Raw genomic sequence first — 23,605 nt, forward strand, 5'->3', positions numbered from 1 at the left:
GGAGGGATGGTGACCCCTGGAACATGGCAGTGGGTGGAGGACGGGACAGAGGCAGGTCTTGGCGGTCGTCAGGATGTGAGGACAGGACAGGGGTGCTACAGGGACTGGGATGCTGGCTCCTTTCCCCACTTGACTGAAGGAGGAACCAGCTGTTGGGGTGCTGTGTGGGAGCAGCCAGGGAGGAGCAGCAGGAGGGTGGGGGGGTGGGCAAGGTGAGATGTCACCTTGGAGCCGAGCCACCAGGATCCAGGTGCCTGAAAACAGCTCTCTGCTCCTGAAATGGTATGGCCTTCATGTGTGTGTCCCAAGAGTTGGTTCCAATCAACAATGAAGGCCAGTGTGGGTCGCCCAGCCCCCTGAAGACTGCCTGCGTCCCACCCCAGCTTTAAGAGAGGATGGATCCCTTTACCTTTAAAACTCCTATCAGGGTGGACGGTGGCTCAGTTGGTTAGAGCGCGAGCTCTGGGCAACGGGGTTGCCAGTTCAATTCCCACATGGGCCAGCGAGCTCTGCCCTCTGCAACTAGAATGAAGTCAATGAGCTGCCGCTCAGCTCCCGGGTGGCCAGATGGCTCAGTTGGTTGGAGCGCGGGCTCTCAACCACAAGGCTGCCGGTTCAACAACTTAACTCCTGCAAGGGATGGTGGACTCCGTCCCCCGCAACTAAGATTGAACACGGCACCTTGAGCTGAGCTGCCGCTGAGCTCCTGGATGGCTCAGTTGGTTGGAGCGCGTCCTCTCAACCACAAGGTTGCCGGTTCAACTCCTGCAAGGGATGGCGGGCTGCGCCTCCTGCAACCAGCAACGGTAACTGGACCTGGAGCTGAGCTGCGCCCCCCACAACTAAGACTGAAAGGACAACAACTTGAAGCTGAACGGCACCCTCCACAACTAAGATTGAAAGGACAACAACTTGACTTGGAAAAAAGTCCTGGAAGTACACACTGTTCCCCAATAAAGTCCTGTTTCCCTTTCCCAATAAAATCTTTAAAAACACAAACAAAAAACAACTCATATCAGGTGTCACCAAGGGAACCTGCCAGGAGAGTCCCTGAAACCACCGCCTTACGCGATCGGTTTTGTGTCTTATACTCCCTCTCAGTGTACCCCTCCCTTGTTATGTGACAAGGAAATGGGGTCCTACTCCACTGTGTACTCAGCATGAACATCCGGACACATCAATTGAACAACAAAAGTAGTCCTGGGTCCCAGGTCAAAAACCATTTTTTCTGCAATAAAGAAAAATGTGTCCCCACCAAGGTTTTCCTACATATTTTCAATTCTACCCTCTGCTCGCATGGACCGTGCCCATGTCAAGTTCTGTCCGCATACAGAGTGCGTGTGGGAGCCAATGGCGTCCTCTCTACTCCTTCCCTTGATCCTCCGAGCGGGGGGCTGACCAGGCGAAGGAGCAGTGCTGGGGAGCCGGGCACTGGGGCGTGGGTCGTGGGTCCGTTGCTGTAGCCGGTGACCACGATAAACCTTTCTGAGATCTGCCTCAGTTTCCTTCTTTGTAAAGTCATGTGGTCAGGCGAGGAGACTTCTAGATCCCTTCCATGATCCATTATGGGAAGTGAAATCCATTTAGGAATATTGGGGTCAGTAGGCACAGGCCCATGATTAACCACCACAGAAAGTGTGCCATAAAGCGCCTCGAAAGAGAGCTGGCCCTCCAGGTCGGTAGTACTGGGGTAGCCTCTTCTGCATTTGGCCCCTGGCAGGCCGACTCCCTCTGGGGAGGCCCGGCTGGAGCTCTGCCACTGCGCAGCACTGCTGGCTGGGTGACATCCCATTTTTGAATTACCTTTGGAAGGGTCTCCCCAAACTTCACCACCAGCTCCCCTTCACTTCCTTCTTCATTTTCTCCTTCTTGACTCTTGACAAAACCTGTCGGAGGATAAGAAGGCTGGTTTCAGAGAACAGCACGAGAACCAGGCAGAAAAGATTCCTAGGGTTGTCCCACCCCACCCAGTGAAGATACTCTCCTGCCACTTAACTCTGTAGGGACCACAACATCGTTTGGGAGTCAGGCTTGGTGGGGATTCTGTTTTGCGGCAGGGGAGGGTCATTTGCCAACACGGTCTGGTTATTTTTGGGAAAATCAGAGACTCCCCTCCTTTTTGGCTCCTCTTTGCAACAAACCGGGCAACAAAGAAACCATCACTTTGCAGGCAAGGAAATTAGGAAACATGACAGCTCTCCCACGCCACTCAAGATAGCAGCCTTTTGAAATGCTAATTTAAGCTTCCTAATATGCTGTTTCCATAGAAATGTATGCAAATGTCTCGATAGTTTATTAAAAACACCCACACAAAAATCCTCATCATTTTTGGAAGTGCTTTGCCCCTGCTCGGTGAACCGGGACCTAGAGCCTTTGTGAGAAGGTGGGTCTGTCACCAGGACTGAGCCCCAGGGAGTTGGCGAAGGAAGTGGGGTGCGGCAATGTAGCTGGTGGCACACATCTTCCCGGTGTCTGGAAGCATCCATCATCCCGTCACCTCCTCTAGTAGATCTGGTTCTATCCCCACTACCACCACCACTACGCAGACCATCTCAGCGAGGAGAGCTAGAAACCATGCGATCTTTTCACCATGGAACAGCTTTAGACAATATGCCTAGAAGTGTCACCTAGAAAGAGTGTTTCCTAAACATAGTTTGTGCTAACTGCTGATGGCTGCAAGGAGGCTGTCCATCTCTAGCTTGCTCCCAGATGCTCCAGACTAGGGAAAGATGCCTGGGGTGTAGGAAAGAGCAGAGGACCCCGAAGAAGAACAGGTAGCTACCAGCAACTGCTCAGAGCCTGGCACTGGCCTCCAGGAGCTCTGGACCTTCACCCAGGACCCTCTGGTTAAGTCAGAGCCCCAGTTTGGGGGGACCCTCAACTGGGCTGCACTCAGCCCTGAGGGGCAAGGAGAGGATCCAGCTGCCCTGTCGCCTCCAAGGGGTGAGGGGTCAGCACATCATAATAGGGTGCCCCCTTGGAACCTCCACTTGCGGCCCACTTCTCTGACCCTGCCCCTTGAGGTCCATCCATGAGTCCTTCCCGGAAAGGAGAAATGGGGCAAAGCACCAACAGTGAAAAGGCATTCAGAGCAAGAGCCATGCCTGCCCCAACCAAATGGAAGTTCAACAACCGCTTACTCTCCAAGCAGCTCGAGTGGAACTCCAAGTAGAATTTAGTCTGCGACTTGGTCTTCAGGGTGGCGTAGCATCTGAGAAACTCGATCTGCCCTTGGCTGTCAACAGTCCCGGGGCCTGGAACAGGTGAGAACAGAGATTTGTTCCAAAGTGTGCCTGGAGACAGAGCATTTCAAATCAGGCCCCCAACAGCGAGTTCCTTCTTGGGGTCCAGGGAAGGTGAGAGTCTGGGGGAAGGAGAGGTTTTCCTTGAAATCCCATCGAGCAAATCTCCACTATGGTAGCAGCCACTCTGACAAATCACAAGCTGGTGGGGAGCAGAGCAGGAAGACCCAGAGTTCAAGGGTCAAGAGCTACTCTTTGTTAGAGCTGCGTGGACCCGTGCAACACCCTCAAGTTCACTGCCTCAGTCTCCCCGTCAGTTCCAGCAAAGAGAGCTTGTATAATGGCTCAGCTGCTCGATACCCAAATCCATCTCATTTCTAAGCTCAGGTCCTGAGGGATACCTACTCTTCCTTCCTCAGGCACAGTCACCTCCTCTCCTTACTCCAAGCTCCTTCCGCGCTTCATAATCAGTTAATTTGCTCGTAACGCTATTCATTTAGACGACGCTTTGGCAAGCATCTTTAGGCTGGCTTTGAACAGGTATCTGTTCTTCCATATAAATTCTGAGCCACCTGAGAGCAAGCACAGACATTCCCTTCCTCTATCCTTCCCATCCTTCCTTCCTTCCTTTCTTTTTTCCAGCTATATTGAGGAAAAACTGACAAATATAATTGTATATATTTAAAGTGTACAACGTAATGATTTGATATGCGTGTACATACACATCGTGAAGTAATTACCGTAGTTAACTGGGTGTTGGGGTTTTTTTTGTTTTGGTTTTTTTTTGGTGTGGTGAGAATGCTTAAGATCTACTCTCAGCAAATTTCAGGTACGCAATCCTGTCCTATTACTTACAGTCACCGTGCTGAATATTAGATCCCCTGAACTCACTCATTGTATAACTGAAAGTGTCTTCCGTTTGATCTGTGCCTCTTCAATGCCCCTACTCCCCAGTCCCTGGCGACCCCCATTCCATTCTGTTTCTATGAAATCTTTTTTTCCTTCCTTTTATTTATTTATTTTTTAAAGATTCCACATATAAGTGATACTATACAGAACTTATTTTTTTGCCTGGCTTATTTCACTTAAGCCCCACAGCTCCTTTTAAGCCCCACAGCTCCTAGGCCAGGCTCTGTTTAGGTAGACGTTCAACCAACGCTTCGTCCAGGCCATCGGTGTTTGTCAGCTCAGTCCCAGCGGAGGGAAGGCAAGCCTGACCCTGAGGATGTGGTAAGGATCCTCATCAAGGGTGTGATGGCGTGGACCACCCATCAATGCTGCAGAAACTCAGAGAAAGGGGGGTGGGAGCTGGGGAAAAGGTGGAAGGTCCTGGAAAGGCACAGTGGCCAGCGCTAGGAAGCAGACAGGATGGTGGGTCGTGACTGCATGAAGAGGGGAGGTCATACTCCTGGGACCATGGATGTTTGACCCAACAGCATGGAGACATGTCCCACGAAGTCTGTTCCAGCCTCACCTACGTCCACGACAGTGCCAATGACACAGAACAATACAGGCTTTTCCAACCTGTATTGGGACCCCCATTCAGCCTTCACAAATGAGCCTGGACTGTCTGCTAACCACAGGCATGGGGGGTGGGCAGAGAAGGTGACAACATGGCTCCCAGGTCACCCAGGCCTAGAGCTGGACATGCCACAAAGAACATCAGGCCTCTGCTGAGATAAGACGGCCTGGTACCAGGGCTGAAGTGGATTAGTTGAAAAATTACCCGCAAACCTATTATTATTATTTACACTAGCATTTCTCCAAACTCAGTCATCCACATCCCATCTTCACAATTTTTACCACATCTGCCTACCATGCACCTGCACTAATACTGACTTAATATTTTCTTTAAATACTCACTTTTCAAACTTAAATAAACATATTTAAGTAAGAAGGCCTATCACAAGACTGAATGGAAAATCAGTGTTGCTTGCCTTACACAGAAGAGACAAATTTAAAACATATTACAATGAATGCATTACTAATAAATGGTCACCCAGGTCCCACCCAGAATCATCTTCGGTGGCAGAGGTGCCACACCTCGGAAGACACTCATTTACCCCATTTTAAAGACTGTATTAAAGCTGAGGCTTAACAGGCTGACACGTTTGCCAAAGAGAGCAAGAAAACGCTCTGGACTGAAACCATAATGTGACGTGGACGTGATGAAACCTGATCGACAGACTGTGGACTTGCTGGAAGGATGAGCCTTCATCTAACGGAGACAATAGATGGCCTCAACCAGAAGACGAGTGCCCAAGGCCTCCTGTCTTTGTGGAGAATGGAGGAACGGACACTGCCCACCACTTACCATTCTTGGAGACAAACTGGGAGGTGACTCCTGCCTCAAATGTGGCAAAAACAGGGCTGTGGTCACTTGTCATGATGTCACTGGTGCTGCCTGCAGGGGAGGGAAGGCATTTCTGAGCAGAGAAGGACAAACTCTTCTGGTCAAGCCAAGGATGGCAAACCCATGCCAGAAATCAACTCACTCTGATGGAAGCCTCCAGAAGGGTCGTGGTTTTTCACCCATTGTTCCACTGACCTTCCACCACCACGCTCAAAAGTCTCAGTGAAAAGTGTGTGACACTGTCTCCTCCATGGATGAAATGTGCCTGTACTAGTTTTTCCTAAAGACTCACAAGTTTTTGAATAGATTGTGGAGTGTGAACTCTAGAGAGTTTTCTGGTCTAAGTACTTGTTGTATTGACGAGATGGGCATTTAAGGTCACTGAGTTCATCAGTGAGAGAGATGGCACCTTCCCCCATCCCATAATGACGCACAGAATTGAGAGAGAATGCAAGGTGATCAAGTATAGAGAATGAGTGTAGACAACTCTTTCAAGGAGCTTGGGGTTTGGACAAGAAGGGAAAGCAGCCGAGCACATTTGGAGGGGGTAAAAGAAGGAACACAGTTCTAGAAATACTGAGTTCTAAGTGCTTTTGATATAGGCACGTAGAGATGTCTGGCTGGGTTGTCAGGGCTGGAGATTTATCTTCAGAGTTGGAGTCCTGAGGTCTCCAGGTGAAAGCAAAAGCCCTGAGGACATTTGGGCCCCACAGGGAAAACATGAAGGATGAGAAGAGGCAAGGAGGAAACTTCAGGACACACCAATCATTGATGGACAAAGGAGAAACAGCACAGGAGAAGGAGGGAAGGAATAAAGGGCCCAGGTGAAAAGCTTAGCCCACAAATGAGGAGGACACCCTTTCTCTGAGAAAGAAGGGAAGAAAATAGAAGGGGCACCAGCCTACGCCATATGTGGAGCCAGACAGGAAGAAGTCAGTGAGAGGTCAGCGCTGCGTGAAGCAGGAGAGAACAGAAGTTGACCCCCATTTCCTGAGCTCTGGATATTCATTCCCTTTTCTTTTCCAATTTCTTGCCCACCCGCAACTCATTAAATCCTTCTGTGCCCTCCGGCACTCTGTGAAATATTAGCAAAATTCCCTACATCTTCAACTTACCCTTCATGTTCCAAACCTGGCCCCTCCTGGAAGACACTGGGGGAAGGTGTGTACGCCTTGTTCCTCAATGCCACTTCCAAACCCACCGTCCTGCTTTGTCCTAAAACCCTCTACTATGGAGCCATCTTGAATGCCAAGTTTAAGTTCAAAAGCGGTGATGCTACAAACCCTCTCCAGGCTACAGGCCACCACTTTCTCCTGAATCTCTTCAGAGCTGGCTGAAGGAGGCAGATAGTGGGATCTTCCTACAGATAAGAATTGGCAGGAGTTGCAGGACCGGTGTGATGGCTGTAGTGTCCAGGCCAGGTAGGGGTCGTGGACCTGGAGTGCTCAGGTGTGGAGGGGCTGCAGGCAGAGGTGGGATACGGGCCTTTGTAGGTTCTGAAGGTGGAACAATTCTTTGGCTCTGACTCTGGGGGTGGACTGCCTTTCTGCACATCTAAAGATGTGTGAAGTGTGTCGAGTGAAGTCACTTCTGTGAGACAGCTCAGGGGTTAGGAGAGTGCAGGCTGCATGCCTTAAACTATCCTCGGGGCAGCAGAAGCCAGGCACGATGGAAAGCTCTGGAAATCAGTCCAACTTTACAGGACCTGAGTCAATGTGGGGCTGTGTCGATCCCAAGAGAGAGGGTAGAAGTCACAAAGGGCAGCAGCAAGACCCCCCCCCGACCCGACCCTGAGCTGGAGGCCTGAGATGTGGGTCAGGCCAGGGTCACGAGCAGCCTATCAGGGGTCCTGGCCTGTAACTTGGTCACATAAGGGGAATGCCATTACCTTTACCTCAATTTACCTTTAAATCTCCCAAATCATTGTGTGTGTACTTACAATATATACAAGGTGAAACCATGTGAATTTCTAGTATTTGACTCTTTGGATGTCATTATCTGGAAATTTGCAATGTTTTAAAAATAATACCACAATTCTCAGTCAGTGAAGTGTTCCAAATAATTCTCCTGAGTGAATTTTTAAATACACAGAGCAGAATGCTTCCAAATAATGAGAACTACCAAGTAGGTTCTAAGAAAAAGCTCTCAAGCCGTTGAGAATCCCTTCAGCGTATCTTACATGGCCAGGGCCAACAATTATTTGTTTTGATAACTTTTCTATAATTATGTATTTTAGTATTGCATATTATGCCTTTTTCATCAATTTAACTCAGTTTACCTTTAAATCTCCCAAATCCATGTGTGTGTACTTACAACATATATAAGGTGAAACCATGTGAATATCCAGTATTTGACTCTTTTTGACCTACAAAAACTCCACTTCCACATGGTTCAAACCTAAGATGCTCTCTTTGAAAGAAAGAAACCTGGATTTCTTTTAAAAAGTGCTCCATAATTCAAATGTTTCCCAAACTGGAAGCTGCCTAAACTGGGAGAGGCTGCATCCATTCCTTCAGGTCACCTGACGAGGGCTGCAGGGAGCTCTCCCATTTTACAGATGGATGGACCGAAGCCCTTTAGCTTAGGGCAGTCGATCCTCTCATCATGCCACTCACCATAGGACTGACACACCACATGCACCAGGGGGTAAGACTTCCAGAGGACTCGGTCACACCAGGAAGGCAAGTTGTACTTCATCTGCAAATCAAAGGCATACACGTTGTTAAATGCCTGTTACTGTTTAGAAAATATATCGGTAAAAGATTAGCTCGTGGCCTCGGTAATCCTTGAATTCGTCTGCTGTTGGTTCTTTATAGAATTTCCCCAACTGGTGGCTTTAAACCTTTTCACTTGCCTCAAGTCCCAAGCCCACCACCAGGCCCCGCACTTCCAGACATCCTGGACTCCTGCTTCAGAGCCAGACCGCGTTGCCTGGCTGTGTTCCCCGACCTAGCCTCCTCACTGCTTTAGCATCTCTTGTGTTTTTCCATTTTCTTGCTTTTTTTCTGACGCAGATGAATCTTTCTACCTGTATTTTCGCCCCAGTCTCTGCTTATCTTCACCAGTGACTTATTTTAATAACACACTCCAACCATGGCTCCCCCGCCAACCCATTTACCCCCCAATCCACGTATCTACTTATCCATCCATGCACCCATCCATCTACTTATTCATCCACCAAACTGTCCAGCCACATTCCCACCCACTCATACTTTCATCTACTCACCTGCTCATCCATCCATCCATCCATCCATCCATCCATCCATCCATCCATCCATTCGCCCATCCAATCACTCACTCAAACAACTTTTTACCAATTGTCTTTCAAGAATGTTTTATTTTCATTGCCTCTACTTTTGGGCTGCCATTTACTTCTTTTTAAACTTGAGATACAACTTATATACAGTAAACTGTACTAATCTTAAGTGTATAGCTTAAAGAATTTTTATATTTGTACACACCCATTTAACCACTACCCAGGTCAAGTACAGGGATTTTCTATCATCCCAAAAGGTTCCCTCATGTCCCTTCCGTGTCAATTCTACCATCTCCTAAAGGTGAACACTACTGTGACTGATTAATCAATTAAATTGATTAATTTTGCCTACTCTTGAACTTTTACACGGACTCATTCAGTATAGAGCTGACCCTTAGAACAACACAGGTTTGAACTGCATGGGACCACTTATATGTGGATTCTTTTTCAATAGATACAAGCAGAACTGTAAATGTATTTTCTCTTCCTTATGATTTCCTTAGTAACATTTTCTTTTCTCTAGCTTACTTTATTGCAAGACTACAGTATGTAATACATATAACACGAAATATGTGCTAATCAATTGTTTATGTTATCAGAAAAATTTCTGGTCAACAGTGGGCTACTAGTAGTTAAGTTTTGAGGAGTCAAAAGTTATACGTGGATTTTTGATTGCATGGGGGGGGTCATCCCTAACCCCCACGTTGGTCAAAGGTCAATGGTCTATTCTTTTGTGTCTGGCTTCTTTCATCCATGTTGTTGCTTGTAGAAGTTCTTTTGTGTATTGTTGCGGTTGTATTCCATTGTATGTATTATACCACATTTACCTATTCTACTGTTGACGGAAGTAGGGCTGTTTTCAGGTTTCAGAGATTGTGAACAAAGCTGCTATAAACATTCCTCTACCTGTCTTTTGGTGAACAAATGTACTAATTTCTCCTAAGTATCCACCAAAATGGAATTGCTGAATCATGGGGTAGGTGCATGTATAGTTTCCCAGATGCGGGGAAATGGTCACTTCTTAACTTTGCAGTTCTCAGCATCAGCTGCCCCTGCGAATGACTCTTTTTCTGGCTCCTTTGTTATCTCTGCCTCTTCTTCTCATGTCTGAATAGATGACCCCCAAATCTGCCCATCGTTCTCTTTTCATCCTACACTCACTGTTTGTCTTCTCTGTGTGGAAAACTACCAAATGGTGACCCAGCTCTGGCGCTTCTCTTTAGCATCAATCTAGTATTTTCAACTGCCTTCTGGATGTTTTCTGAGATTTTCCACTAATATTATGCAATAAGTCTGAAAACAAGCTCTCTTTCTTTCTGCTCTAAGCCAGTTCCGTCTTCCAATCTTCCAGTTTTTATTAATAGCACTCAGATCTACTAATATAGCCTGCTTTTCTCCTTTTCTTTCAGTTTCAGGTTAAAGCTTCCACCTGGTGTCTAGGACCTCCCCCTCTCCCATTTTAGGCCCTAGTGTGTCTGTTCCTCCTTATACTCAAGTCAAACCACTTCCAAATGTGTCCCCATGGACCTGTCCTGACAGTGCCTTTAAAGCAGACAATCCTGCTACACAGCAGCCAGTGGACACCTCACAAGGTTTCCTGTCCTGGAGGGGTCTCAGTCTCCTTCATGGCACCAGTCCTGGGTCTTGGCTCCTCCTCTCAGTTGGTTTTTCTTTTTTTTCTCTGTAAGTCCTGCTCTGTTCTAGCATCTCCCCAACACTTGGCCCTTCTCTCTCACTTCCGGTTCTCCACTTGCCCGAGTCCAGGTAATGCCCAGAAGGCTCTCAGGCAGCATTGTGAACCACGCTCCATTTCCCTGGGCCTCTAGTGGCCCTGGAAAATTCCCCACTCTGGCATTCGGGCCCTCAGGACCCCAACACAGGGCTGGCTTCCCTGGGTTGGGTCCCCTGGAAGGTGACAGATACCAGAATTTCCTGCCTCGGCATCAACTCCAGCAATTCTTTCAACCAGAAATGGATCAGCCCCCCTCACCCCTTGTCAAGTCTGCTTGTTGAAATCCAAGCTGTCCTGTAGGTATCACAAATAGCCTCTCTTTAAGAAGCCTCCCTTGATCTTTCCCCGCCCTCACCGGTCAGTGCCTTGTCTGACAGCTCCTTACTGCATCCGGCATCACCATGTTCTCTCTCTGGTATCAGTTAGCGGTGCATTTGCCTTGTCTTTCCTACTATAAACTCCTTGGGGGCAGATATCTCACTCCCCTCTAATCCCCCACCACCTAGCAGCATGCCCAGACCATTACAGGTCATCAGTAAATATCTGTCGAACAAGAGTGAATACATGCTTTATTGCAGCTTTCTCCAAACACTGTTCTTTGGAACCAAGTGGCCTCATAAGATATTAACTGGTATTGTGCCCAGCTGAGTTTGGGACATGAATTTTGTCACGGAGAACTATAATGCACATAAACCCATAAAGGCTCTGATAAGTCCTGCAGCAAAGAAGCTAGTTTAATGATAGTTACATACACTTGGCAGACTGGCAAGTGTATTTCACCACAGGACTTTTTTTTTTTCAAATGAGCTGCAGAACCCAGTTAAGAAAATAACGCTTTAAATCCTCTCAGAATCTTAGAATACCTGGACAGAAGGTAAATGTCGTAAGAGTCATGAGTCCAGCTCCTTGCAATGTACAAGTCTGGTTGCCCAGCCTCCCTTTAAGAGAGGTTTTGGCTCTGTGACACAATAAACGTGTGATTTCTAGCTTTCTCTCCTTTCCTTTGTCACTCTGTTCGCCTTTATGGGAACAGACACGAGAGGTGAGATGTGCCAGTCAGGGGAAGCCGGAGGGCAGGGAGGGTGTTTAAGGAGAGGACTCACCCCCGTGGCTTTCTGCTTAGTGTAGGCGTATTTGTCCCGAGTCAGTCTCTCAAAACGGTAGGTGGGCGCGAACGTGATTTCTTCCTCCTCTGAAACCAAACACAACCCCGGTTTTAGCTTTCATTCCCCACGTTTCACATCTGGTCATGTTTCCTTCTCCAAGCATAATCCTTCCCCTGGTGAGGACACTCGGGGAGCAGGGGAGGCAGAACAATGGCTGGAGAGGGCCCCGGAGAAGAGGACGGCAATTCTTACCAAAGTGCAGGAAAACCCTCTGCTCTTTCCGCTCCATAAGCAGCTGGTCATGGGACAGCAGGTCTGCGTACTGCTGCTGCTTAATCTTCTGGATAATAGTTTCTGCCTCCTGCAGCAACGACATGGCCACTGGTTAGACACACTCCCCCCCCCCACTTCACCAACATGAGGAGGCACGGCACCACCCGCTGCCCATTGCACCAGGTCCCAGAGCTCCTGACGCTGCCCCAGAGCCTGGACCCTCCAGGGGCTGCCAGGTGGGTGCTTCTTGGCTCAACCATTTTACAGAGAAAATCCTGCGAGAGTAGTGAAACATCAGCCTGATAGCATACGTTTCGGGCTGTTCCAAATTTGCAAAGGGACATTTTTTTTTTTTACCCTGTCTTTTAAAGTCATTTTATTACAATGACACTTCGTTAGGTAGGTAGGTTTGTCCCTCTTGTTCTCTCGCTCTCTCTGTGGGAACTGAGACAGCCTGCTGGAAGGCCATGAAGGATGTGAAACCCCAGCCCCCAAATCTGAAGGCATTGGGCCTCCGTGATCTGGGCTGGGACCTGGAGAGTCAGTGTGACATCCATGGGATACGCTGTCCTCAGAAGCCAGCAGTCCTCTCTCCTAAGACTTACATTATACCTCTGCTATGACCAATGCAACTGGCCACCTCCTGGTGAGTGAACGGCTATGACAGTCCCTTAGACTGTGAAGGGTCCCTGTCCACTCCTCCCCCATCTGCCCGCTCAGCAGGCGGGAGAGACGGAAAATTGCCCCAAGGAGCATTCTGTGAGGGAGGGACTGGTGGGGAGGCAAGATGGGCACAAATGGGCCCTAAGCTCCTCAGTGTCTGCAGAGCTGCTATGGCAGTGAGGCCGAGGTGGCTGAGGGATGTGGAGCAGCTGGGAAAACATCTGGGAAGGGGAACCAGGAGATCTGGGTTCAGTCCCAGCTCTGTCAGCCTGTCAGCAATCTGTAACCGACCCAAGGCTGTTTCCTTAGCCTATCTATGCCCCAGGGCCCTCGTCTTCTGTTAAAGTGGGTCCATGTTTGCCATCTTCTCTCTCCCCTCACAGGATGGCAGCACAGAAGTAGTCAACATCTGTGTTACACGGGGAAACAACAGGCTGTTAACTATGGTCCCCGGGCAGACGAGCTCGGTTCTGCTCCCACGCCTGGCCCCTGCCCCATCTTCCAGGAGCACCGAAAACAACCATGTCTGGTTCTGGACACATCCAGCGGCCACGTCTGTCCACTCTCCCTTCCCAGGGAAAGCTTCTCCCTCCCTGAGGCTGTGTCTGTGCCACATGGCTCCTCTGACTGCTGCTCATTAGCCCATGGGTGGGCATCTACCTTAAAGAATGTCTTCTCAGCAAAAAAAAAAAAAAAAAAAAAAAAAAAGATACAAAGAAAACCACATGGAAATTTTAGAACTGAAAAACACACAATAACCAACATTAAATCAAATAATGCTTTGAGGTAAAACAATAAAAACAATTAAAAAAAAAAAGTCTTCCTCAGGCTGGCCTGTGACCCAGGATTTGGGGAGTAAAATTGATCTGGTCTCCTCAGACTTCAGTCTTTTCTGAGATCTGGGACTGGCGGGCTAAGGGGCTGTTGATGGCCAGCTGGAGGACCAGAGTGATGGTGAGGAAGGGCAGCCAGGACAGACACGTGGGAACTAGGCATGAGCAGGGTGAACCTTCTGTGATGGGAACAGCGTTGAGTCCCAGAATGCAAGTAGCTGCCTTTGTTCAGCCCAGTCTGTGTGTCTCCATGACCCTCTGCCCTGAGCTAACTCAAGTGAGGCCCTGTCCCAGGCAGCCCAGCCCCATGCAGACAGCTCCTTGCCCAGGTGGACAGCCCCACCCAGGTGGACACCATCACCCAGGTGACAATTCCTCACCCAGGTGGGTGGGTACCCCCAGCCCCAGGTGGACAGCCCCTCACCCAGATGGACAGCCCCTCACCCAGGTGGGTACCCCCAACCCCAGGTGGACAGCCCCTCACCCAGGTGGACAGCCCCTCACCCAGGTGGGCAGCCCCAGCACCAGGTGGTCAGCTCCTTACCCAGGTGGGCAGCTCCACACGATAGTTGAGATCCCCGAGCCAAAAGAGGTGAGTGAAGCGGTGAGTGATGTTAAACGGACTCAGTTTCTTGTCTCCCAGAGCCAGAAACCGGAGAATGTTCATATAGTTTTGGTTTCGCCTAATTAAATGACCACGCAGTCATCTTAGCACAGGGTTCCCCATTCCACCGTGGCAGGAAGTCAGAGGGGGTGTGGGGGGAACTGAAACTCAAATCTCCAGGCCCTGCTGCAACAAAGCACCTTTATGTGCAGGGGGGGCAAAGGGCCTTTCACGCTTAACTGGGAACACAGGGCACAGGCTCTGAGAACATCTGCTCTGCAGGCAATCAGAGCCGTGACTATTCTAGATGGCTGTCTTCACGACTGGGCCACCAATGGTAAAACGGGCTTTGACGTGAAGGGTGCTCCAGATGAGATTTTTCCCTTTAGAAAGGAGTGGTAGTTAGGAGTCTACTAGGTTAACGACACAAGGAAATGTCCGTCTGTCCTTCAGACACGACCTATGCACGGGAGTCACCACTGTGCTGCAGTTGTCTTTGATGAGACAATGGGAAAAGCCCTGAGAGGCCAACAGGTGAGGGTCCTAGCCCAGGGCCAAGCAATCACTATGGTGTCTAGTCGGGGGTGTGAGGTCTGCCTGGGTAAACAACCCCAATGCAGGCTTTCCAGGAATGAATTCCATTACCTGAGTTTCTTTTCACTTCCGGAAGTCAAGTGGCTGTTGACAAACCCCAAGGAAGTTCCGTTGAACATGAATGACACGCCCACGGCCCCCTTGTTCCCTAAAGGGAAGGGAGAAGGAAGAAGTCAGAGTACCAGGCAGACCTCCCAAGTGGCAGGAAATCAAGGTGAGGCACGGTAATTACTAAAGAGTGGGAGAAGCAAGTGTGGGAAAGTGGAGGCAAAGGAAGAAAGCACGACAGCTTCATTTGGGGAGGGAGATGGGACAGGTGCCAGGGAACAGGAACTGAGATTCTTCCAGGCCAAGAAAACGGGGTAAATGAATGGCCAGCAGCCTTGGGGTTCTCCACAGGGCCCAGGGAGGAGGCTGCTGGTGAACCCATCCTGGCATCTCCCTGCAAAGGGGCTATCAGTCACTTCACGTGCCAAGCAGGCAGGAACTGAGATACAGCCAGAAGCCTTGGGAAGAAGATTCAGAAGGAGCCAGGGCCGGGTGATCTGACCTCCTTCCCACCCAGCTAACTCCAGGTTCCCGGTGAGACCAAAATCCACACCGAAGCCACCTCTTTTTTGGTCAGTTTTACTCTATCCTGGACTAGTGGTTCTCCAAGTGTGTTCCCTGGACCAGCAGGAGCAGCAGCAGTCACCTGGGAACTTGGGGGAAGTGCACATTCTCAAGCCCCAACCTTGACCTGCTGAACCAGCAACTTTGGGGGTGGGGCACAGTGATGTGTACTTAACAAGTCCTCTAGGTAGGGGGGGGAGGGGCAACGCTGGCCCACTGACAGCTACAATGGTTTTCATGTTTTTAAATAGTTGGAAAAAAATCAAAAGAATATTTTGTGACACAGTAAAATGATATAAAATTTAAGTTTCACAACCATAAATAACAGTTTATTAGAACACAGCTACACCCAGAGACAGAGTTGTGTGGCTGTGACAAAGGCTGCATGAGCTGCAAAGCCAACAATGTTTACTATCTGCCTTTTTAGAGAAAGTTTGCTGACCTCCATTCTAGGTAATTCTGGCACATGCTGAATCCTGAGTACCTGCTCGGTCCAACACAATAGCTGCAAGCCTACCCATTGAGCCTGTGAAATGCAGCTGGTCCAAACTGAGATGGGCCATAAGTGTAAAAGACACATCAGAATTACAAGCCTCAGTAAGAAAAGCAGAATGTGTACTACCTGATAATTTTCTTTACGAATACCTATTGAAATGGTAGTGTTTTGAATGTATGAGGTCTGATAAAATGTACTATTAGAACTGACTTCACCTGTTTCCTTTCTTTCATGAGGCTACTAGGAAATTTAAAATGACCCACAGGCTCCCATTCTGTCTGGGCTGGACGGGGCTGCGTAGAGCCTGCACCGAAGGACCTTGGGGATCATCCCCTCTGCGTCCTGGGGGAGGGGCGCCGTGGGGGCAGCGGGCAGCCCAGCAGGGATGGGACAAGGACCAGAGGAGGTTCCTGAGCAGCCGAAGGGCGTGGGCTTCAGAACAGGGCAGCCACTGTGACAGGAAGGAAGGAGGGACCAGTGGGTGTGGACACGGGCAGCGTGCGGTTTGTCAGCAGAAAAGCTGAGAGAGCTTTCACATTCAGTTGTAGCAATCCTTCTATTTCCTGTTATCTCTGAGACTGTCCTGTCCCTGACTCCAAACCACCAGAACGACTGGCCTCGCCCTCACCTCCACCCACGGCCTGTGTGGGCGCACCTGCCACACACACACAGACAGGCTCACATATATAGACTTGCACACACTCACACTCACGGTTTCACCCACACAGACTCACACTCACACACTCATGCAGTCTTCCACTCTTATTTCAATACTCTGAGGCACCCTGCTTGGTCCCTCTGGCTCACAGCTGATCCCAGCGTTTCACATCCCACCTGACTCGGTCTTGATATAAACCAGGGGTCTGCAGCCTACACCAGTGGCCACATCGAGCCCACAGCCTGTGTCGTTAATAAAATTTTATATAATAGCGCTTCCCATTCATTCCACACGTCTGTGTCTGCTTTTGTGTGACATCAGCGGGGACGAGAAGTGACAAAGCCTCAAGTATTTACTCTCTGGCCCTTGACAGCAAGTCTGTAGTCCCCCGTCCTAGGTCCCTGCCACTCAAGATGGGGCTCAGGGACCAGCAGCATTGACACACCGGATGCTTGCTGGAAACACAGACTGTCAGGCTCCACCTCGGACCTGCTGAATCAGAACCTGCCTTTCAGCCAGTACCCAGAAGCACTGGTGTCAACCCAGGTGAGTTTCAGCTGGGGGAACAGCCACCCGGTTTGCCCAGGACACGAGACTCAGTTTTCAATTCGGGGACGTCCCTGTTTGCCAGGACTGGATGAACGCGGCTGTCCGCAGGAGTGTGCTGTGAAGAAGACTCCCTGCTCACCCAGTGTGTTGGCGATGCCCGTCTTCACGTTGTCGGTGCAGATATGACTGATCCGGTTCTCGTGCTCCGGCTTGGCCAGTACCACAATGCGAATGTTCCAGAGGGTGTGGATGGCAATCTGGTGGGAAGGACATTGTTGTGACCCTCGAGGACGCAGTGCTTGACCCCAGCCCTCACCTCCCGGGTGTGGGGTTCCCTGTCTGTAATCTCTTTGGGGGCTCCTAAGGATGTCCCACAGATGAGACAAAGTATCCTAAAGACGAGAGCCAGGATGACGAGGCTCGATGAAGCAAGGGTGATCTATAAGCACAGGCAGGGGTGAGGAAGGACCCCGGGATTTTTCAGCAATGCCCATGGACCCCATCGATTCCTGAATACAGGTGCCCCTCTCCGGCCCTGGAAGTGAGGGGACCACTAAGCACGTACGCATGTTTGGAAGTTGACAGCCAACAGGCTGAGCCCGCCCTTGCCGCTGAGACGCTCCTGGCTGGCTTTGCGAAGCCCACTGCCCCCGAGTCCCACCCAGGGCCGTGGCTAGCTGCTCACCGTTTTAAAAGTCATGCTGGTGACTTCTTGCAGGGAGTTTCTGAGTATCTCCAGCCACTCCTTCTCTCCCAGGGGGTCCTCCTGGGTGCCAATCACATAGATGTCGTGGGGGATATAATCCGCAGAGTCATCCCGCGTCTTTCCCTGCCCCTTGGAGAGAAACCAGGACGTGATCTTCTTGGGAGGGGGGGCGTTACCTTCAACAGCAAAACCCAACACCAAGTGAGTCACTGATACATCGGAAGAATGCAAAACAGCGGTGGGGGGACATTGGGGTGGGGGGAGCCACAGTCATGACAACCATTGAGGCCCCCCAACAAAATACCTGAGCTGGAGAACTAGGTACCACTATCCCCCTGGGCGTCAGGCAGGGTCAGAGGTCAGTTACATTTCTTTTTAAAGATAATGTTGTTTCAAAGACTAGAAACACTAGAAGATTCCATGTGGTGTCTGAAAGTAGTTGCACAAGATGTCAAACACCAGCTAGTCCTTGGGGCGACATCAGTAATTGAGACAGACTCTTTGAGGATTTTACATTCTGGTGGCCAGATGGCCCAGGAGGTTGGCAGGTTTAGGATGGGCTTTCTAGCCTACGGTTGGGAGCCAACAATGGCTTCCTTGGAAGAGATCTCAGCCAAGATCTGAGATGTGAGGGTGTCAGGCAAAGGTGTGAGTGTGGAGAGCCGCCCCACTCCAATTTCGAAAAATGAGTTGATGTAGCTCAATAAGGACACAATGGAAGATTTATCTCTCCTCTCAATGCCCTGGAAGGTTGAGGAAACTCTTTCCCCAAAGACGTAAACTTCTTGGCTCACAAATGCCAAAAAGACAAGAACTGAAGTACTATGACCACCCCTGAGTTCTGCTGCCCCTGTGGCTCACAGTGGGAGGGTGAACACTGGGGGCTGGTGGCCTCTGCCTGGGGAGCCTCTCCCACCCTGCGCTGGCGTAGCCGGCTCCTTCACATTGTTTTCTGTGTGAAGATCGTCCCCTGCAGTTGTGCAACAGGACACCTTCAGCAGGCCCAGTCAAATCTAGACCTCTGCGCTTACAGAGGAAAACAGGGAAAGGGGCCACGTGCGCATGTGCGTGACCCCGAGTGTGAGAGCTGGCGAGATCAGGGGGCCAACAGGAAACACTGGAGGGGACAGAGGGGAAGGAGGGACACCAGGACGTGCGCCAGAGTACTACGGCAGTGCCGCCGTGGCCCTGGACTGCCTGCGCATGACGGCCTGGGAGGGGCTGGCGGCTTCTGGAGGCAGGGGCAGGAGCTCTCGACTTCCCTGCCAGAGGCCTGGCCCACCCTTCACTCAGCGGACAGGCCAGGAGTCACACACTGTGTTTTCATTTTCAGTGAATGGCTGCAGCTCACCCGCTTCCTCCCACATCCCCTGTGTCGAAAGGGGAGTGGCCCTGACTCCGCTCAGGACCAGGTGGGGGAGACAGACACCCCGTTAAATTCGAATCTCAGATGAACAACAGATAATTTTTAGAATAAGTATGTCCTATGTAATATCTGTCTACCTGAAATTCAAATTCAACTGCATAGCCTGTATCCACTTATGTTTTCATTGCCAGCTGAACACTTACACTAAATAATTACTTAGCATAATTTATATTTAGTATATAAACATATATTGGTATAAGTACATAGTACATATATTTAGTACAATATATATTTGGTATTTAGTACTTATTTCTAGCTGAATAGTTACACTAAATAATTATTTAGTACAATATATATTTGGTACATTGCATTTATATATTTAGCATATAGCATGTATTAGTATGTAAATATTATAACGCATACATTTAGCATAATATATTTTTAGTGTGTGTGTATTTATTTCTAGCTAAATACCTAACTAAAACATTATTTGTTTATAAGAAATTCAAATCTAATTTGGCATCCTCTCCTCTCTGTCTCTCTCTGTCTCTCTCTCTGCCTCTCTCTCTCTGTCTCTCTGTCTCTGTCTCTGTCTCTCTGTCTCTCTCTCTCTCTCTCTCTCTCTCTGGCAATGCTGCTCAGGGGAAAAGTTCTTTCTGCAGGCCTGGGCCCCTAGACGAGTTGCCTAAGGCTGGCAGTTACCCAAGGCCCCTTCACCCAGATGTTCAGACTCTCTACATCAAACTTTCCAACTTAGACGTGCAAAGTCACCCACTTCAGCGGCACTGCAGGTGTGAGAGTCCTAGAGCTCATTCCTTTTACCCAGGGTCTCAGGAACAGGGTGGAATTCCCTAGAACGGAGGCTGAGCCGATGGGCTGAGGGCTGGGGGTGGGGGAGACAGGTGTGCCTGCCCTTGGAGGACACCTGTGGCAGGAAGCGGAACCCCAGGGGAGGCGACAGGAGGCGAGCCCACCTACCCATGTTCCAGGTGCCGATGAAGATGGTGATCATGTCAGGCTCCGGCTGCTCCGAGTGCTTGTTCTTCATCTGCTGGAGGAGCTGGCAGAAGCCTTCTCTCTTCTAGGGATTCAAGGGCAGACAGACTCAGAAAGGCCTCTGCCTTCCTCCACCTTCCCCTTTCAAAGGGCTCGTCAGCTTCAAGAACACTGACAGGGCACAAGTTGGTAGGAACTTCCAGGAGGACACTCAGGAAACATGTGTCCAAAGTCTAAGCAAGTGGCTTCTCTGTGAGTCAGCCATTCTGCTGCAAGGACCTGACTCTAAGAAAATGTTCAGGAATCGAACAAAGACCCCACCGTACCACAGGAACTGCAGCACACGTTTCCGAACAGGAGAAATTAGATGCAAACTTAATGTCCAATCTTAGGAAACGAATTGATTATCGTATTATGGGTCATCTATATGCTAGAACACCACAGGATTTTTAAATTTTGGTGCAGAAATACTTTATCCACAAGAATAGATGGTCAAAATATAATGGTGAGTATGAACAGCCAATAGATAAAACATTATGAGGAGCACCATAGCATTTTTATTTTTATTTTAATCCTGAACTATGTAATCTACGGTTTATTAGTGGTATACGGGTGTTTCTATTTTAAATCTTTTGCTTATTTGTAACGTTTTCACCCATGAGAATAGATTACTTGCTTAATGAAAGACAATTTAAAGAAACTAATTGAAAAGGAAAGAACACATGAAGGCTGTCAGAGCCTCGCTAATATTAAGTCTTCATTTAGTTGTCCTGGGTACGCAGTGGGGCACAGAGCAATGCAGCCTCTTATAGCGTACAGTCAAATAGAGTAAATACACATACATAAAAATGTTGGATTATACCCTATGAAATTACCAATATTTACTTGTTCCAGGCCTACCAAGATGGCAATTTCATGATTCATCCTAATAATTGCAAATCTCAAGAACTCCCTTCTAAAGAAACCAACTCGCAAAGATGGCTGTCTTTATGGAAACCTGCCTTTAGTTAGGGATAGCTCAAAATCTGGTGCCTCCATTTACTGTTGTGTCTCAATCCTGAGCTTGCACTGAGTTTTGGACCTATGTCCCTGTGTCCGGAACGATGCCCAGCCAGGCTCCACCTTCCGTCACCTGTCTGGCCCCCACTTCCTTGTTTCCCCCAGCCCCTTCTCTATCATCCCTCCCAGTCCTTCGCACCCTCTTGGCCAGTTCTGGGCACCCCCAGCCTTCCCACTGGCCTCCTACCAGCCCAGGCCTGCCACTTCGCCCACAGGGCAGGTGTTGGGGGCCGTCCCTCTGAATGTGAACTGGGAGCCCTTTTTCCCCAGCCTGGCCACGTGCCAACCTGATGTGGTGGGAGCCCTTCGTGCCCTGCCTCATACGCACCATATACTGGAGGACAAACAGTAAGGCTGTGATGGTGGGTTTCATCCCCTGGTTGGCACCTCAGAGAAGGGATCAGGTCACAGAGAACCCTGCTCTGGCTGTACAGAGGCCCACCGGGACACCGAAAGACCCCGAGCTTTCCATCAGCCCACACCACTTCTCACCCCAGGAGCCAATCCTGGCAGGGAGTCTCATTTCTGCAGAGTGAGTAAAGTGTAGAAAGGGCGGGAGCACTGCCCTTCTAGGGTGCCCCAGAGGGCTTCCGACGGCAGACCAGAGAAGCTGAAGGCCTCCCAGTGGGGCTGGGAGCTGGGTAGACAGGATGATACAGGATGTACCCTCCCGAGCAGGCAGCGTGGGAGGGGGGAAACAGAGCTACTGCTCTGCAAATCCCAGCTGGCCTGCAACGTGTCCCCTCACCTTTGCGGGCTCAGCTTTCCCAGCTGGGAAATGGGTTGTGAGAACTGAGTGAGCTAATGGTGCAAGCTTCCAGGCACAGAGCCAGCCTCAGAAAACACGTGTCCCTAACTCCCCTCTTGGCCATCTTAGTAGTTTGTTGTCACTTACTTTGGAGTCAGCAAAAACATATTCCTTTCGCAGGGTCTTCTCCTTCTCTGTTTCCACCAAAATCACCAACTTGTTCAGAAACTTCTGAGACTTGATGAGCTGCAGGACTTAAGAGAAACAGAAGTTCATTTATTCATTCACCCACATTCATTCATTCGTCACCCAATATGTATAGAGTCTCTGATATATATTCTGGCACCTATCTACAAGGCTGACTTTCCCATCCCCAGGCTGAGCACTAAATTGGTGCCTGGTCTCCCAGATCCCTTTGCTCCTGGCTGTTCTTTCGGGGAGGGGCTCGTGCTTGGGAAGGGTGTTGCCTGGAAACAAGAGGTGGCCTGGCCAGAGCAGAGACAGCAGGACTTTCCATCTTTTCATAATCTTCCCTCTCTCCCTTCCCTCTCTTTATCTCTCTCCCCCCTACCTCCTTTCCTTTCTTTCTCTTCCTCCTTTCCTTCTTTTCCTTCGCTTTCATTTTATATCTAAATTTTTTTTTCACTTCTATTAATGATTAAAAGGCTCCAATTTTTCTACAAGGTGTGTACACATCACAGTACCCCCCAAGCTCACCTCCCGGCAATGTTCTCCTTCCTAGAAGCAACCACTTTCCGTTCTCTTAATGGATTCTTTTTGGAATTTTATTCCGTGTCTCTAAATGGCAGGCTTAGGTTGTTACGTCCTGATTTGGGTGTTAGATTTTTCACTAGTTCCTGTTACATATTGACTTCCCACTATAGAAGAAGATAAGGGCTTAGCTGTCTTTCACACACACAGCCTGTCCCCGCTCTCGTCCCGACCCTCTCCCCACCAATGCATAATGTTGCCCCCCCCACCATCCTCTCACTAATTATACCATCATTTTGGCCAGGTAAGTGGTCGGTGTTTTTTCATTATGACTGTGGAAATGCTATTGACAGACAAGCTGACTGCTTACCTTTTACTATACAACTCCGTTTTTCCTGGAACTAATAATTGCCATGTTTTTTCATTGGTCCAAATTCTCTCAGTTTGTAACTCTCTTTTCTATGTGATCAAGCCGTTTATCAGTTTCATCATCCCGAGGGAGCCTCTCCCAGGGCCCCTGGGTCTTCTCCTCTCTGGACAGGTGACCTCTGGGTCTGATGCACAGCCATTATCTTCAGGTTTTACTTCCACGTCATCCAGAAACCCATTCACCTCTGTCTCTCTTGCATGGGATCCCATGTTTTTTTTCTCTTTCTTGGTTTATGCCCCAGTTTTTGGTGGAACAAAATCTCCAGCAGCTTTTCAAGAAAGGGAGAATGGGTGATAAGTTTCTGGAGGCCTTGTATGACCGAAAACGCTACCCTCGTGCTTCACTAACAGAACTCTTGAGTTTGGAGTGATCTTCCTCAGACTCTGGAGACCTTGCTCCATTCTAGTTTGTGGCACTGCTGCTGAGAAATTCAATCTTGTGCTGATCCGCCTGCACAGAGTTCCCACGGCAGGCCTGCCTGCTGTCCTTGGAAAGCCTGCTTGCAAAGTGGCCTTTGGTTGGCATCCGGAACTTGGATTGGGGGAGGGTTCCCAGCATTCACTGACTGATAAAAGCGGCTCGCTGTGCCTACACTGTACAAACAGTGTGGTACAGGCT

General features: G+C 49.4%; 1 protein-coding gene across 1 annotated transcript in view; it reads right to left on the minus strand.

Moving 5' to 3' along the window:
* The window catches only part of INPP5D (inositol polyphosphate-5-phosphatase D), a 107,303-nt gene that overhangs the window by 13,423 nt on the left and 70,275 nt on the right, over positions 1-23,605 (minus strand). The window contains exons 10-21 of the mRNA XM_033112430.1: positions 21,994-22,100; positions 20,022-20,124; positions 17,657-17,853; positions 17,111-17,228; positions 14,708-14,804; positions 14,003-14,141; positions 11,942-12,050; positions 11,687-11,775; positions 8,211-8,292; positions 5,557-5,646; positions 3,141-3,254; positions 1,804-1,886 (exon numbers count right to left, since the gene is read on the minus strand). Of these exons, the coding sequence (XP_032968321.1) occupies positions 1,804-1,886; positions 3,141-3,254; positions 5,557-5,646; positions 8,211-8,292; positions 11,687-11,775; positions 11,942-12,050; positions 14,003-14,141; positions 14,708-14,804; positions 17,111-17,228; positions 17,657-17,853; positions 20,022-20,124; positions 21,994-22,100 (1,328 nt within the window). The remainder of the gene's footprint in view (positions 1-1,803; positions 1,887-3,140; positions 3,255-5,556; positions 5,647-8,210; positions 8,293-11,686; positions 11,776-11,941; positions 12,051-14,002; positions 14,142-14,707; positions 14,805-17,110; positions 17,229-17,656; positions 17,854-20,021; positions 20,125-21,993; positions 22,101-23,605) is intronic.

Source organism: Rhinolophus ferrumequinum, chromosome 8 (assembly GCF_004115265.2).
Source record: "Rhinolophus ferrumequinum isolate MPI-CBG mRhiFer1 chromosome 8, mRhiFer1_v1.p, whole genome shotgun sequence".
NCBI classification, from domain to species: Eukaryota; Metazoa; Chordata; class Mammalia; order Chiroptera; family Rhinolophidae; genus Rhinolophus; species Rhinolophus ferrumequinum.